The sequence below is a fragment of the Thunnus maccoyii genome, chromosome 9 (assembly GCF_910596095.1).
Source record: "Thunnus maccoyii chromosome 9, fThuMac1.1, whole genome shotgun sequence".
In the NCBI taxonomy this organism is placed as follows: Eukaryota; Metazoa; Chordata; class Actinopteri; order Scombriformes; family Scombridae; genus Thunnus; species Thunnus maccoyii.
The window spans coordinates 31,163,498-31,179,693 of NC_056541.1; the positions used below are offsets into that span (position 1 = coordinate 31,163,498).

Here is a 16,196-nt window from a genome sequence, read left to right on the forward strand (position 1 = left end):
AGCGTCGCAACCCCCACAAAATGACTTGTTTCACTATCAGAATTTGATCCATTCAGTCCGATCACATTTTGAAAATCTAGAAGAGCCTCAGGATTGAATCATTTTAACCCTATTCAAGTGAGGGTTAAAAGGCTAGGGCTAAACTGGAAGTTAGCCACCACACCAAACTGACATGAAAAAATGACTGATTTCACAGAAACAAAACTGAAATAATTAAAACTGGTCACCATTACATTAAACCTATAGGATCTTTACATTATCCAAGATAATTCAGTTTTTCTATGTTGAGCAACATTGGGGATATCATAAAATAAAAATCTGAAATGGGATTTCATTCTTTTGTTTTTTAGTGAATTTTAATAAAAATCGCTGATAATATGCTGACAGTGGCTGGCATATCTTAGTATTTGCTGAATTTATGATTTAGCCCACGAGACTCTGATATTCCTGTCAGTGCATGATGATCAGCCTATCTGTGCAATGAGACAACATAAAGTAAGTTATGGTACCATAAATTTTGCTTGAATTATTACTATATTACTATATGTTTCCATATATTGTGTTATTAACTAATTTACTAATGATTAGAGAGGGTGCATTCAGTACATGGATATGCTAACATGCACAAAAAGGCCACTGCAAATATTATGAGACAAAGCATTTAAGCAAGAAAACTGAAAACTCCTCTAACAATAAAATTTGACAGGACAGAATCAAATATCTGAAGTTTGAACTTTGACTCAATAAAAATGTCCTCACAGCTCTGATGGAGCTCAGGACTCATCCTGAGTAAGGCTGCTTTATTCCAAATAATTTCTTCTACTTGGAATCTGTGTGTAATATCTTACCTGTCTGAAGTGCAGAAAAACACAGAACATTAATTACCGCTTTATCCTGACTGATGCTGTCACTCTGTCAATGCTATGCCACTAGTATAAAAATGCACATTGCGCAACCTCGATTTGGAGGGCTGAATTCTACATACAAACAGTTCTGGGCAACAAACAGTATATAAACTTACTGATGTTTATGCAAAACATATACAGCTATTTGTCATCCAGCAGTGGCTTTGTGGTTTTTATTTGACATGAGATTTATTAGAGAAGTGTGAGCAAGCCTGTAGGCGGATGTCTCATGCCAAAAGCGTAAGAATTGGCAACCTACTCAAAGGTCAGTATTGTCAAGACAGTTTCCTATTTGCCATTGGTCTGACATTGCAGGTCAAAGTTCACCAACATTGAACTCACTTAATTAGAAAGAAATTGGAAAGATTAACTTCACCTCTGTAAATGAATCCCCTGATTGTGGCAATTGAAATGAATACACTTCACCATGAAATGATGCCATTTCAAATGCTGATGTGACCAGGCCTTTACAGATAACATTTAACCAACTCTAATAATCTCTAAAGGTAACACTGGTGTTAGACAGAAATTGTTTTTGATTGAATCCTAAAGAAGGGACATTGTTTGCCCTTGCTTACACATGGCAGATAGGACTGGCTGCAGGGTGTGTGTTGTAGTTTTAAGGGTGTGTATTGTCACTGTAGGTGACAGCAGACAGTACAGTGTGTGGGGAGAGCATTAAGGTTTTGGTGTCACTGGTTCCCTGGTTTCCCTTTAAGCTTGACAGCAGCAGAGGTTTTAGTCCGGCTGGGCGGCTGAGGGGCAGAGGAAAGACAACCCAAACCTCATGGGACTAAGAAAGTAAAAGGCACTTCAAAAAACTGTAACAAATTCCAGTGTTACTAGATAGACTATCTCTTATATATTATATATATATATGTGTGTGTGTGTATAGATATATATATCTATATCTACATATATAGATATAGATATATATAGATATAGATGTATAGATATATATACTGTATGTATACACAGGCATTGTCATATAGGAAGGAATGCAAAGACAGAGTATAAACACTTGACTTTAGATATATAATATATATATATTTATATATATATATATACTGTATGTAATAATATATACGTAACCTTTGTTGATCATAGCTGGCAATTATAGGAGCTTAAAAAAGAAGGGGATAGAGATGATCAAGCACATTGTGGGTTTTTGGGTTTGTTGAGGTTTTGTGAGGGCAACACTCGTGGCAATAGGTTTCAGTTGCTGTGCACAAACTGAAGAGTTGCATAGGCAAGAAAACAAGTGGTTCCTGGTCACTCAGTTTTGACCATTAAAAGAGGTACGTAAGAAAGAAACAGTTAAATATAACATAAAGAGTAAAGCGAAGACAGTGTTCCTATCCAAATGGATAGAACAGATTGCTTTGACTTCCTTGAAGCAAAAAAATAAGCAGTTTTTTCCTTGATATAAAAGAAGCGAGAGTCAGTTCAAAGTCAGCAGCTGATTTGTGCAGGGCGTGATGGAATGGTAAGTGTGTAAATAGACTGCATATGCAGTGTGTGTGTACATGTACTGTATGTCCAGGAAGCTGAGGGCTGGCACAGCTGCTGTGTGTTAACCCTACAGTTCAGTGTCCTGGTACTGGTGGGAGTTGGCGGTGTAGTATCCTGGCACTGCCTCCTCCTCTGCCTCCACCTCGCTGGGGTAAAAGGGACGTCCCTCCTTGGAAGACAGAGGAGTCCGGTGTTCAGGACGGGAGCTGGAGCTGGAGGGACAGAAAACACCAGCTGCACTGAGTCCTTCCCCACTTCCAGTTAGGCATGTGCTTCACTAGCATCGACCACACTATGTATGTACTCATTAACAATTTGGCAATGTTAGTTATTCAGTTAGTCAGTCCATCACTTTGGTGCAGACTGAAATACAGTAGAAACCACTTATAGTGATCACGATTACAGTGATCAACCACTTATATGGATCAAAAAAGCTTGGAACAGAATCATTCCTATACAAATGCTGTTTAAATAATTTACTTATCGTAATCAAGTAGTCTGCTTACAGTCTTCATTTTGGGTCTTTTCATTCATGACAACATATGGAAAAAAATTTAAAACTACAGTAATTCTGTTTTTTCTACTTTACTCCCATGATACATGTTTGATATGTACTTAGCAGCTGCAGCACCATTATTGCCTTGTGGTAACCCGTCCGCTCCCGGCTAGTTACCTGAGGTTGGTGCTGTGTGCACATTGAAATCATGACAGGAAAAGAGTCATTTTCTCTCAATGAAAAACATAGTGTCCTCCCTCAAAGCTTATGACAAGCTAAAAACAAGCCAACAAGATGCAGCAGCAAAATGAAAAGTGTTTGAAACAGCAGTACTGTATTTTGAAACAGTCAATAAAATTCAGTAAATAGTGAAGCTGCCCATTTCATTACTTTATAATTGTGTAATAAATATCAATTAGATGGTAATCTGCATGAGGAACAAAGAAAAAGCAAAGAAGAAAAAAAAAATTGGTTATAATAATCATCCTCTTATAGTGATCAATGTGACCCAGAGAGACATGATCACTATAAGCAGTTTCCACTGTAACTCAGAAACTATTGGATGGACTTGACATGAAATGTTCTTCAAACAATTACGGTCTCCAGAGGAAGAACCCTGCTGACTTTGGTGATCCCCTTTTCCTCTGGCGCCACCATGAGGTTGACATTTGTGTTTCAGAGTGAAATACCTTGACAACTATTAGATGGATTGTAATGACATTTTCAGGACTGAGGATCAATTCTAACTTGCCACTAGCAGGCCAAAGTTTCCATTTATTCAGTGAAATGGCTTGACATCTACGCAATGGATTGGCACAAACGACTGCACATTCCCTAGAGGATACATTCTAATGACTTTGGTGATCCTCTGACGTTTCCATAATTTCTTGTTTTACTACAGTGTTGTTAATATGCATTGCATATTGATTGGAGGCAGTGCCACCTTCAGCCTAATCCCACAGCAGGAGTTAGCTTAGAAGTCAGCTCATGAACAAATTTCTTTTCCTTCCATGCCGGGGATGTGCTTACTCTTTGTGTTTCTTGCCACGTCTTACACTGAGTTCTCAGCTAATAACTTGGTGAGAATGGTATTTTTACTGATAAGAGAGATGGCAGTAACTACAAAAAGAGACCCAGAGTATATGAAACTGGAACTTCCTTTTATCTAATCCTATAACCTATTATAACTATAACCCTTTACCAATTAAAGAATTATCACCTTTCACTGTATTTTTCTCAAACAGTACAAACTTTAACATAGTACAGTATAACTTACATAGAAATTGATATATGTTGAATACTTACACACTCTATATAATGTGCAATATATGCCACTATATTAACATTTTCTTAAAAGTATAATGCCCGTGCATGAACTATTATCATTAATGTTAAATATATTTTAAATAATGACAATACTTAGTTGTAGTACAATATATGACGTGGCAATGATTTAGTATTGCACTTCTAAATAAACATTACACAAAAAGTAAGGAAATTTGTGTTTGGTAGATTCTTTCTTTGTTGTAACAATACTTCTTGGCAATAAATCTTATACTGTTGGAAAGCCTGTTTATTTCCCTTTTAAATGGTGCCACATTTGTAAGGAACATGTATCTGTGGGATGAGCAGCAGAACTGAGTATGTGGGTTGTGCCCATGAAAAATTTGCTGAATCTTCTCTGCCAATGCCAAACAGCCTATTCTGCCATTGACTCTTGTTTGGTGTTTGGTGGATTGGATGATTGAAGTTTGAAGAAACAAGACATATTGGCAATTTAACAATTTATTCATTTAACAAACAGGAGCCCCAGTAGCATGTGGAAGAACCATACACAGCCACAACAGCCTGGCACCTCCTCCTCTTACTTGTCGCAAGTCAGCCAATGTGGTTGTGTTGGTCACTCTGGTACGAAGAGCACACCTGACGGTGAAGGGCAGTCATGGCAGGCCTCCTGGCCAGGTGCTGCCAATCAGGTGCCTGCCTGGCACCTGATTGGCAGCACCTGGGGGTACCAGAACTTCAAAACAAGAGTCAATAGCAACAGCAAAATAAGCTGTATGGCATTGGCAGAGAAGATTTGGCATATTTTTCATGGGCGCAACCCACATACTCAGCTCTACTGCTCATCCCACAAATGCATGTACTTTACAAATGTGGCACCTTTTAAAAGGGAAATAAACAGACTTTCCAACGGTATAAGATTTATTGCCAAGAAGCATTGTTACGACAAAGAAATAATCTACCAAACACAAATTTCCTTACTTTTTGTGCTATGTTTAGATATCCTGACTTTTATGCCCTTCAGCTCCAAAAACATTCCTACATTACCTACATATTGAATGACAAAAGTTGAAATACTCTCTTGCTGATATAATTCTCTCTTTCTTCAATAATAATATTCAGGCTGCACTATCAGAAATATCTTGTAAACAGGGAGGTTATAGCAAGCACTGCAGAAACACAAACACACTGACAAACACACTCACAGCATAGCTTGGAAACAGTCGTATGGCAGTGGTTAGCCTACCCGATAGGCTGTGGGCGACTGTGATCCAGCTTGGCTGTCTTCAGGGGAACAGCATAGATGTCTGGATGCTTCTGGGCAATTTCCAACTGGAAAGAGAGATTGATTGAATTAAGTCTTTGTATGTATATTTTTGCTGCAAGAATTCCTTTCTGACAGATACAAAAATGCAGTTCACTACAAGAAATTTCAGAATTGAAGTAAGAGACTAGAAGGAGCTGTGTGGAAGACTGAGGTCCATGAAACCACTAGAAACTACCAGATTTCTACTTTCCAATACTAGACTAATGCTACAGGATTTCAGATCACTCTGCTGTGTCTCAGTGTATGGATGTGTTTTGCATGGCATCTGGATATATACAAGATTGTATTTCAATGTTGGTAGATTAATTATTTTTTAAAGGGGCATCCAGTGATACTGAAGCAAAATGTATTCACAGAAACAAAAGTATAGATGTTATCTAGTAATTATGACTTGACTAATTATGACTCATAATAACTGATCAGTATCTTGTAATTAAGAGAAAAAAAATCTTACACTTCTGAGATTTGTGTCTCATAATTACAAGACAGAGATCTAGATGAGATATTTTTTCATGTGATACAGATCTCATTATGAGATGCTGGGTCATAATTACAAGATGTAGAAGTAATAATTATGAGATAATGCCTCCAATTTTTGTGCCTCTGTACTATGTACACATTACTAATTCTAAATCATGAAATGGTTTCAAACATTTAAACAGTGTAACGTGTGGTGTTGGTATTTTACTCTTTGGTGTCTGCTGAATATCAGTTCTCTGCTTCATCACAGATCAGACTGATCGGTCATAACAGAGTGTTCTGCCGGTTCATGCATTACAAACTGCGGACAGTGACATTCTTGGGATGCACTGTGCACACACACTTTGCACCTTTCACAGTGAATATTTTTTTACATGAACGTTAACCCTGTCTTATGGTTGTTTCCAACTCTTCCTCTCTTCAGCTGGAAAGTGTGTAACACTGCACATACAAAACATTCCACAACCAGATTTTTACATTATGGCAGGTACTGCTGCCACCATGACAAAATAAGTAAATAAAGATAAGTTTCTCAATGTTCTTGTTTAACAAGATCTGTTTCACATGGATATAGATAATGGATAAAGGATGAATGATATAATATGACATGATGTCTCATTCCAAGCATTAGATAAAACTTAAACCATGTCGACCAGTCATTGTCAATTTTTCAAATCATTCTAGCTACAATGTCTTCTGTCAGGCAATGACTGCACGTCTTTCTCATTATATAATGAGAGAGGTTGTTAATGAAATATGTGGGATTTTGTGTAATAATGACAATGTTTATTGATTTCACAAGTTACCGTGATATGTTGTTGAAACAAGAGAAGTTTCTTGGTTAAACAGAATCATTTGGTATGCAGTGATAATAAGTAACACATGTCATTATCACATGAAGAGGATCTTCATGAGCAAATTATTTGTGCATATATACTATCTCTACAACCAAATTCAATTTGCACATGTTCTACCTTTGGCTGCAGATATGTGATATCATATGTCTCAGAAGAACATGGTAAGCATGTGCTCCAGACCTCATGTCCTATAGTTATGCTTTATCTCTGTGCACATCTTGGGCAACAATACTCATTTTTTCTACCTAACCGCTCATTTATTAATTTAATGAGTCATTGTTATTTTTGCAAGTGTTAAAATGTATAACTCATTGCATCTGGTGTGCTGTACTTGTATGAACAACAATGAGTGCTTGAATATGCTCTCACTGTTCTTACACACATGACTTTGTGCTTTGGGCTGGTTATTGTGGTGCACCATTAAAATAGTGGTCTACATCTACAGAACTGATCACAGTCCCTGACCACACTGACACTCTTTCATAAACCCACCCTGGCATTCTGTGCCTCCTGTAGTTCCAGAATCCTTTGGGCCCGCGCAAAGTGATCCATCTTCTCGAAGGCCTTGATCTTCCCCATGAAGGACCTCATGGACGGGTCCTCCACAGGGCCGTCCTCGGCTGCCTCCTCCTGCTTCCTACAGGCTACCACACTCACACTGGGCAGAGCGACAGGTGAGTGAACTGAAACCTCTGTTGTGCTCCCGCAGCTGCTGGGCTTTGGTGTGGCAGGGGGCTGGGGCGCTGCCTGGGCCCGGGGTTTGCCGAAGGAGTTGAAGTGGTGAAGCGGAGGTGGGGGCGGTGGGCCGGAGGAGGCAGCTAAACGGGAGATGGGTGGAGGAGGGTCGTTGTTGCTGCTGGCAGGGCTGCTGCTGGACGGAGAGTCATAACTTCGGCTGGAGCTGGGGGGTGGAGGGTGGTGCTGACGATGGTGATGGTGTGGGTTGGTGGAGCCTGATCCAAGGACCTGCTCCTCCCTAAGAGACAGTTTGACCTGACCAGGGAGGGGAAGAATTAGAGCCAGAACAAATACTTACAGGTGGTACTGTGGTGCAAAAAAAGTCTAATCTGACTTTCATGCCAAACAAAACCCTTTTGACTTCAAAACAGCTGCAACTCTCAGCAAACAGTACTACTGTCCAGTCGTCCGGCACTTAGCAATGACTCCATATTGCTGCCAAAATGCTCCATACTGAGTCTGTAAATCAGTGTAATAACTATGAACACTTGAAATTTCATAAATACTGAGGGAATTATTTATCCCAGTAATGCCAGTAAAACTTCTACTACTACTCTACTCTACTACCACCACCACCCAGACCTGGAAAAGTGGATTCTGACCTTGGATAGCATGCAATCTGGACTTGAAATAGATTTGACATTGCAATTAAGTTGGGGTTTTTTTTGGACTTTCTAATGCAGTGGAGGCCTGTAATGGTGAGTGGCTGAAGAACGTGAATGTTTTGCTAAAAGAAGCAGGTACCACAATGCAGATCTGTTCTTATGTGAAGTCAAGACTCAAGTCTTAACAACAACTAACAAGTCAACAAGTCTTTCAGGTCTTTTAATGACCACTCAAATGACGTGTCAAAAAACATTTGAACAGCTTACTTTCAAAGCTGTTAATAGCGTTTTTTAGCGTCCTTTCACTATGTTGTATAATTAAATATTCAGGGCCTGTCTGCACCTGTTATACTTTTTTTTTTTTTACCAGATCAAAACTTCAGACTTTAATACTTTTCCTTTCAGGTGTCAAGGAAGTCATGTCTTCCAAGTCAAGTCTAAAGTCTTCATTTTCTGTGTAAAGAAAAGTCCAGTAATCTTCTCTTTTTGGATATGCCATCTTAATGGAGAGTAAACACTTTTTTGCAATAATATTCAAGCTTTTATTTTCAAATGCATGGCATTTCCAGTCAGGTTTTTTTAAGCATGAACTGGAATTTAAACATCATCTTATCTCTGAAATGTGTTCAATTACTTATTTGAAACAGTTAACAAAACATGTTTGGCTGTTTACTGACAGGATCTGCTTTAATCAAGGGGCTATGTCCTGTTTACATTGTTTTTTCTGGACAGATGAAAAGGTTTGACTACAAATCAACAATTTCAGACATTACAAATACTACTAGATGTAGAGGACTAGTAGATTATCATGACTAGTGGGTCTGTTTTAGTGGTATAAGGGAGGAAAGCACTAGAAAAAGTGTTGGATACAGAACTGAAGTCTAATGGTTTTCTTGCCAACCAAACAGCAGCTCTTGAAACAACTCCTTCCAATGGCGATGAGGACTTATCATCTGATGAGCTGTGTTGTTGGAATGAAAACCTGAATACTCTAAGGTCACCACAGCTGAAGACTGAACATCACTGTGATAGAGGAGTGCTACACACAAGCCCACCACCATGTACCAACAACTGAGGGGAATTCTGGGTACCCATCTGGTCCAATGAGCTGCTGTTGGAGGAATCTGAACTGCAGTGAGAGTGTTTTCTCCATATCAGGCCGTTCCTCAGAGGGAAGGGCAGTGTATTCCTTTGGATGGATGTATAGAGCTGCCAGGGTGGAGGTTAGAATCACTGTTAGGTTATCACACTTTTCCATCCGTTACTGAGAAATAATGTCATCACGTAACAAATGATGTTTTTTTGATATGTGGTGAACATGGTGTGTGCTACAGTATTTACATCCCCTGACTAACCAGATTCTATTAACAACCATGTGTGTATATGATGGTAAACTTGACTTTGATATCATTTCAGGAAAATATTTTATTGATGAAATTGAATTCATTGATTTTTTTTTTTTTTACCTACTTGGGGTTACCTATAGCTGTAAACACATCTGCTATATTATAATCTTATAAAGGTGATATGGGAAATATGTTAGCAAACACACAAAAACACCTATTTACACATCCAGCAGACACAGAGCAGCATTATCATTCATTTGGAGTCATGTTTATGTCTATCTGGTGAATGGAAGTCCAATATTCACTCTCCCTTTAGCTCTCAATTAGTCTCCACCAACTCCTGAGAAAAATATTTTTAGCTGCTAAATGCTCCACTATGTTCACCAGTTAGTCTTTAACTGTCTGCTGCTGTTTGGTGCTGGGTTAAGTGAATAAAGCTTCCTACTGCTGCTGGAAACCAGGTTGATGAAAGAGTTTATGGGCTGGTAAACCAAAACAATAGGTTAAAAGAGGCTAAAAAGCTCTGTAGAGCTGAGGGGAACCGCAGAGTAGGTAACAATTCTCTGGGTACACAGTCATGTAATCCATCATTGATATATAAAAAAACTATTGTTAAAGTCTTCCAGGTTAATTTATTTACTTTTTTGAGTGATTCCAATTGTAGATTTAATCATTGACTTTATTTTGTTTATTATTTGTTTTTTAATTATTATTATTATTAATCGTTCAGTGTATGAACTGACAGAAAATAGTGAAAAATGATACGTTTCCAGATCTCAAGAGACCAGCAGTCATTCACAATGGTATAAAACTGAGAAAAAAAACAGCAAATCTTAATATTTGAGAAGCTGGACCCAGTGAATGAATTGTTACCTACCTTGCTCCTCATTCACACCCCTTTGCTTGCACCAAAACAGTACAGACATGTGTCCCTCACCTTGCTGTCTGTAAGGAAGACAGGTGGAGGGCTGGACCTGTTGAGGACTTCACGACTGCTGATTTTCCTCATGCGACTCCGGATGTCTGGACTGTATCTGCGTAAGATCTACACACACACACACACACACACACACACACACACACACACACACACACACACATTGCTAGTCTGTCTTTTTGACCTGCTGTGTTAAAACCTGTGGCTTAAAGCTGACTGTGATCAGCTGTTTTAGGAGCCTTAGCTTTTTTTTTTTTAAAAAAAAAAAAGAAACTATATATTTTTGACCTGTTTTTAAAGATTGATGTATTCAATAGGAACTAATGGGCTTGGGGCTGGGTCAGAAAGTATTCGGAAATGTACTAACACATTTTTGATTTGGGTCTTTCCATTGGATTTAATTATAAGAAAAAATGATAAAACACCAGCCTTATTTCTCCTGGAGAACACAAGCCCTGAGAGCAACATCTTTGTCCTAATAGCCACACTGAATTGAGCTTTTCCCCCCAAAATAAACATTTAAAAGTGATCTTTATGAAATGTGTTGCCAAGACTGATTTCTATATTTATACAGTATTACTGCAATTCTCTTTTTGTCCCCTTCTTCATGTTTGTACATGAGCAAAATACTGGATTAAACAGATGTAACTGTAATACTGCTAACTCAGATGACATCATGTTGGGTACTGCACTATGTACAGAAGTTACTGTAGCAGATTATTGTATTTTCCTGTTACAGCAGACATGTAGCTGTAATTTACAGTCTGGACTACAGATGGCAGCAACACCCTGAGAGTGAATGGAGAGAAACCTGGAGAACTACAAAGTCTGCATCTCAACAAACACAGATTACGCCGAGTAACACATTTTTACTGTTCCTGGGTAGTAAGTGTTATTTCCTTCTTGTTCACGCCTAAAAAGTATAGAAAATGGCCATTACTCCCTTCAAACTTTGCTTTTGTGACCAGGACAGGGATATTTTGAAATGTACCTATTTCCAGGGAAAACGGCTGAATTCATTCACATAAAGTCAGAAAAAAACCACATATGAATCATCGGATACGATGATGGGAGACCTGATTTTTTTTGGGTGGCTAAAATACGTCTTGCTGCTGCTCCTGTCCACAGCAGTACATTACTTAGCTACTGTGCTGGTACTCCTGTCTGCTTCTCCAAACACTGACTATGGATAAATACCTCATGCAACCCCACTTCAAAAAATGCAAACTCTTCCTTTAAGTTGTTAAAAGTGTTTCACATAAAAGGTAGTAAAAACATTAAAATGATGATCAAGACATGAAAAAGATATAAATCATTGTCAGAAATTGAAATACAAGAGAATGACATAGAGAGAGAGTATGATCTCAGCTGAAAGGTAATCTCAGTAAAAAGATTCTCTGAAATCACCAAAATGAGTTTGTTTTAAAGAAAGACTTTAGACTGTGATAAGAGAAACTCCCTGTCATTCCCTGAGTAAAGAAAAGTTAAAAAGGATGAACTGACTTTAACACACACTCCAGTGTACGGAAGCTTGTGTTTGTGTATTTGACTCTGACCTCCTCGGCTGTGACCGGTTCAGACGAGCGGCTGATGGCAGAGATGTGCATCGTCTCCACATCAGGCTCGTTGTCGGTGTAGGCCCCGGCCTCGTCAGCGGTGTCGTCCAGGTCGGAGGTCAGCCGGCTGTCCATGCTGAGGTAATCGGCAGACATGGCGGACAGGAAGGACAGACGCTCCACGTCCTGGCAGTCCAGATCACTCTCTACTCCCTCCAGCTAAAAGAGACACATGATGGATCTTGGGTGTACAGGAAGGAAGGATGGACAGACGGATAGCACAAGAACAAGAGAGAAGAAAGAAAGACAAACAGAGCCGAGCTGTAGAGCACCACTGGCAGGAAGTAGGAAGACACACAGTGAGCATGCTCAGAGCGCACACACAGGTGGCTGCTATGAAGGTGACAGAAAGATAGAAGAGCAGTCTACTATCGTCTACTGACACTGAATAGTAAACTATACTTTACATGTGCACTATAATCATACACATGTGCACACACACACTACTATACACACCACAGTGTACACTTCTACCCATTCATAGACTACAATAGTTAATGTGTGTGTGTGTGTGTATGTCCATCAAAATTAAAACACATCACCAAACTTTATTATTAGCCAAACGTTTTCAGCCATCTTGCCTTCATCAGGGTGGTGTCTGAGGATGCTGCTGTTTCCCATATATACAATAAATTGATTGGTAATGTTTGTTTTTTTAACATGTTGCTGAAAATTTTCTGAAATTTGCAGGTGTTTAAAGTTACTATAAGGAACTTTCATTTTGTGTTGACTTTAGCGGCCCCTGTGGACAAAAGCAGTAGTGTTTTCCTGGAATGGAAACTACATTTCCCATGAGCACCACTGCCTTGTGTCATAAAAATCTTGGCTAGCGTGTGCTTTTGTTTTGGAAGTGAGTAAAAGAACGATGCTACTTATTGTTTATGCTATTTTTCTTTTTTTAACAGCTGTTTACAGGATGCATAGTGATGAGATAATGAATCTGTTTGTGGCTATTTAAGATCAATAACTGTAATATGATGATGGCGAAGCACAGTAAACTCTCTTTGACAAACATGTAACACTGCTGTCCACTACTATATTAATACTACTTGTGATTGGCTGGTGTGTGTGTGCATCATATTCAGATAAGCTCATAGCTCTGACGTAGCACCTTCATCATGTTCTAAATTTAATACTCCTCCTTGAAGGCTGCTGGCTTCAGCTGTTTCTGGAGTAGTAGAGGAACAGCTGACAAAGACACTGCCAACAAGTTCACATTTAGAGTGTGTTGCTCCAAAATATGAATTAACACCACAGTTCAGAATCTTTGGCCGATTCTCTCAGCCTCAGCATTAAGCATTTTATTTTGATAACTGCCTAGCTTGTTTTGGATTCCCCTTATATAACAGTAAAGTAAAATAAGAAATCACATAATGTAAAGTAAAAGTAAAACTTAAATCAAGTAATAGAGTAAAAAGCAATAGTTTGAATAAGAGATGGATAAACTGAATTTTTAAAGTGCAGTGCTGATACTGAGACGTGTTTACTGAAGCTGCAAAGTATCACTAATTGTACAAGACTGATCATGAAAGCAGAGTGTCATTAAAATATTGTTTCGCTTCTCGTTCTCTTCTCCGTGCAGAATGTTGTATGTGCAGAGTTTGTTTTCACATCCATCTGCTGAAAGAGGAAAGTTTCTCTGTGTTCACCTTCTTCTCAGTTTAAGACATATACATACGAGCATGATTCGTGACATCACAACTTTTGGAGCCAATTGTGGTCCAGTATTCAACTTACACAAGTGTGATGTGGAAACTTGAAGCCTCCGGTGCATAAACACTGAAAATGCACTTTACAGTGAAGTTGGAGACATCTTGTGTCCAACAGTTCAAACAATATTTGCATATTCACAGAGTCTGGAATTTTATATTGTGATGTAATTTATTTTTTTGAATTTAGTGACGTTTTGATGTTTTTTGTGGGAAAAACATTACACACAATTATTATTCCAAGTAGAGTATTTTTCTATGTGTTGTACAACATGTCTAGAAGGGATCTTTAAACCAGCATTCCTATCATGTTCCTGGTTTTCAGGAATTCTACAGCCTGTCTAGTTTTGGCCATCCTTCCTATCAGTTATGATATACTGTACTTACTGTATTATATGATAGACAATATGACAGTCTTCCAGATATATAAATTTAAATAGCATTTAAATGTTGCTGTTAAAGTCAAGACAAGACCCAAACTTGTAAATGTTCAATAGATCTTGCAGAGCTACAATATGTTTACTGCCTACTGTACTGATCATAGCAGTGCACACATGCGATTGAACAAAGACATTTCTTCCTAAAGTAAGTAGTTTATTTATGTAACCTGTCTGGTCATCTGATCAGATCGTGGGGCTTGCCCTGTTGGATTTTCAAGTTGCGGCTAGCAGTGCTAATGTGTGCTTGTGAGTATGAGGTTATCATTATTGACATAAATGAAAAAGTTGGAATTGAGAATAGAATCACTGTTTCAGCAGTCATTCATTCCTTCTCATTTATGTTTGTGATGTTTGGGGTTATACTATTTTAGTCTGGTTTCCACTCCATTCAGGTTGACAAGTTGGAAGTCTGCATATTTGTCAAATCTACTGAGGTTAAAACCCTTATGTGTCAAATTTGAAAATTTGCTACTTTGGTGCCTCCCAAAGGCAGTCTAAAAAAGACACTGGGACAGACTGTACCACTTCTCACTGGGATTGTCTCAATTTTTTTACAAATAAACGCTTATGCCATCAGAATAATTGGAAACGTCACAATGAAATTCTACAGTCAAGGGCTTTAATTCTCTGTCTGAAGTATACATGGGAAGCCTGTAAAAACAGTGTGTGTGTGTGTGTGTGTGTGTGTGTGTGTGTGTTTACCTTGCCGTCAGAGACCCAGACAGCCTGCATCTGCTGCTCTCTGATGGAGTCCTTGACGCTGCCGTACCAGGCGTCATTGGCTGAGTTCAGATCTATGGTGGCTGGACAAGAGAGAAAACTATCCGACCTCAGTATACTCACTCAAATAACAGCAAATACAACTAGAGCTGAACATCTGACTGAATCTCTGTATGTGTGTTGACTGTTCAGCACCAACCAGTGAATAAATGAGAGCAGGTCTTCCTCAGTTTGACGGCCTGTTCGTAGAGTTTTCGGGCACTACGGTTGGAGTTCGGGATGATCCTCTGTCTCATGGCCTTGATGCCGTGCTTGCTGTCTGGGTTGAAGAAGATGACGATAGGGTACCACTGGGTGTAGTTCAGGGTGTCCACTGCCTTGGGTGTCACATCCAGCAAGGCATGCTTGTCCTGTGGTGCGAGGAACAGCGGACACAAGATCATGGAGGTCAGTCTTTTGTTAACAGAGGTGTAACACAGTGTTTCAGCAGAAAAGCTGTGGATCAGCAGACAAAGCAAGTTCTTCTCACTAAGGAACGTTTGTTTGATCCAAAACAGATTTAGGGAAAAATGTGTCACTCCAATAGTAATAAAGAGAGTCACTTTATGTCTTGATAGTTTTGGTGATTTATTTTAGAACTACTGACAAATCTTGTCAGAGAATATAGAACATATAACAGAGCGTATATGTGATCAACAAGCAATGGGAACAATTAAACAACTGAACCTCCTCATACAAATGAAAATTTAATTTCATAAGCAATCAAATGCACTGTTGCTCAGTTCAATGCAATCAATACTACATCAATATTTGGTCTGGTATGAATGTTAGCACATTTTAGATAAACACTGCTGTGTAACTGACAGTACTTAGTCAATGAGCTATCTTCACGACTCTTTTTTGTGCTCAATATTTTTTATTTTCAACAGTAATAAAATGCTACAATGCAAAATGATACGATACAAAGACGTACAATCAAGACAAGACACAAGAGCAAACACAGACACATAAACAACAAATAAATAAATGAATAAATAAATAAAATAAAACCAGCAATAGTCACAACCCGGTGAGTTTACAAAAAATGGTTAGTATGTACTTCTTCTGTTAAATTTGTTAGCCCTATACTTCTCACTCTTGACCTTTCCTCTTTCAGGTATATTGCTATGGGGGACCAGTCCCTTACAAACTCCTCAAGAGTACCTCTTAACACATTCCATAGTC

General features: G+C 38.7%; 1 protein-coding gene across 2 annotated transcripts in view; it reads right to left on the reverse strand.

The window, feature by feature from the left end:
* LOC121903457 (tight junction protein ZO-2-like) overlaps positions 1-16,196 on the reverse strand; it is a 100,669-nt gene continuing 84,473 nt past the window's right edge. The window contains exons 17-23 of one of the 2 annotated variants that reach the window (XM_042420479.1): positions 15,172-15,382; positions 14,955-15,055; positions 12,044-12,262; positions 10,488-10,595; positions 7,354-7,854; positions 5,444-5,529; positions 1-2,629 (exon numbers count right to left, since the gene is read on the reverse strand). In XM_042420479.1, coding sequence (XP_042276413.1) covers positions 2,485-2,629; positions 5,444-5,529; positions 7,354-7,854; positions 10,488-10,595; positions 12,044-12,262; positions 14,955-15,055; positions 15,172-15,382 — 1,371 coding nt within the window. In that variant the 3' untranslated portion in view covers positions 1-2,484. Of the gene's footprint in view, positions 2,630-5,402; positions 5,530-7,353; positions 7,855-10,487; positions 10,596-12,043; positions 12,263-14,954; positions 15,056-15,171; positions 15,383-16,196 lie in introns of both variants that reach the window. The other variant, XM_042420480.1, reaches the window with a different exon arrangement.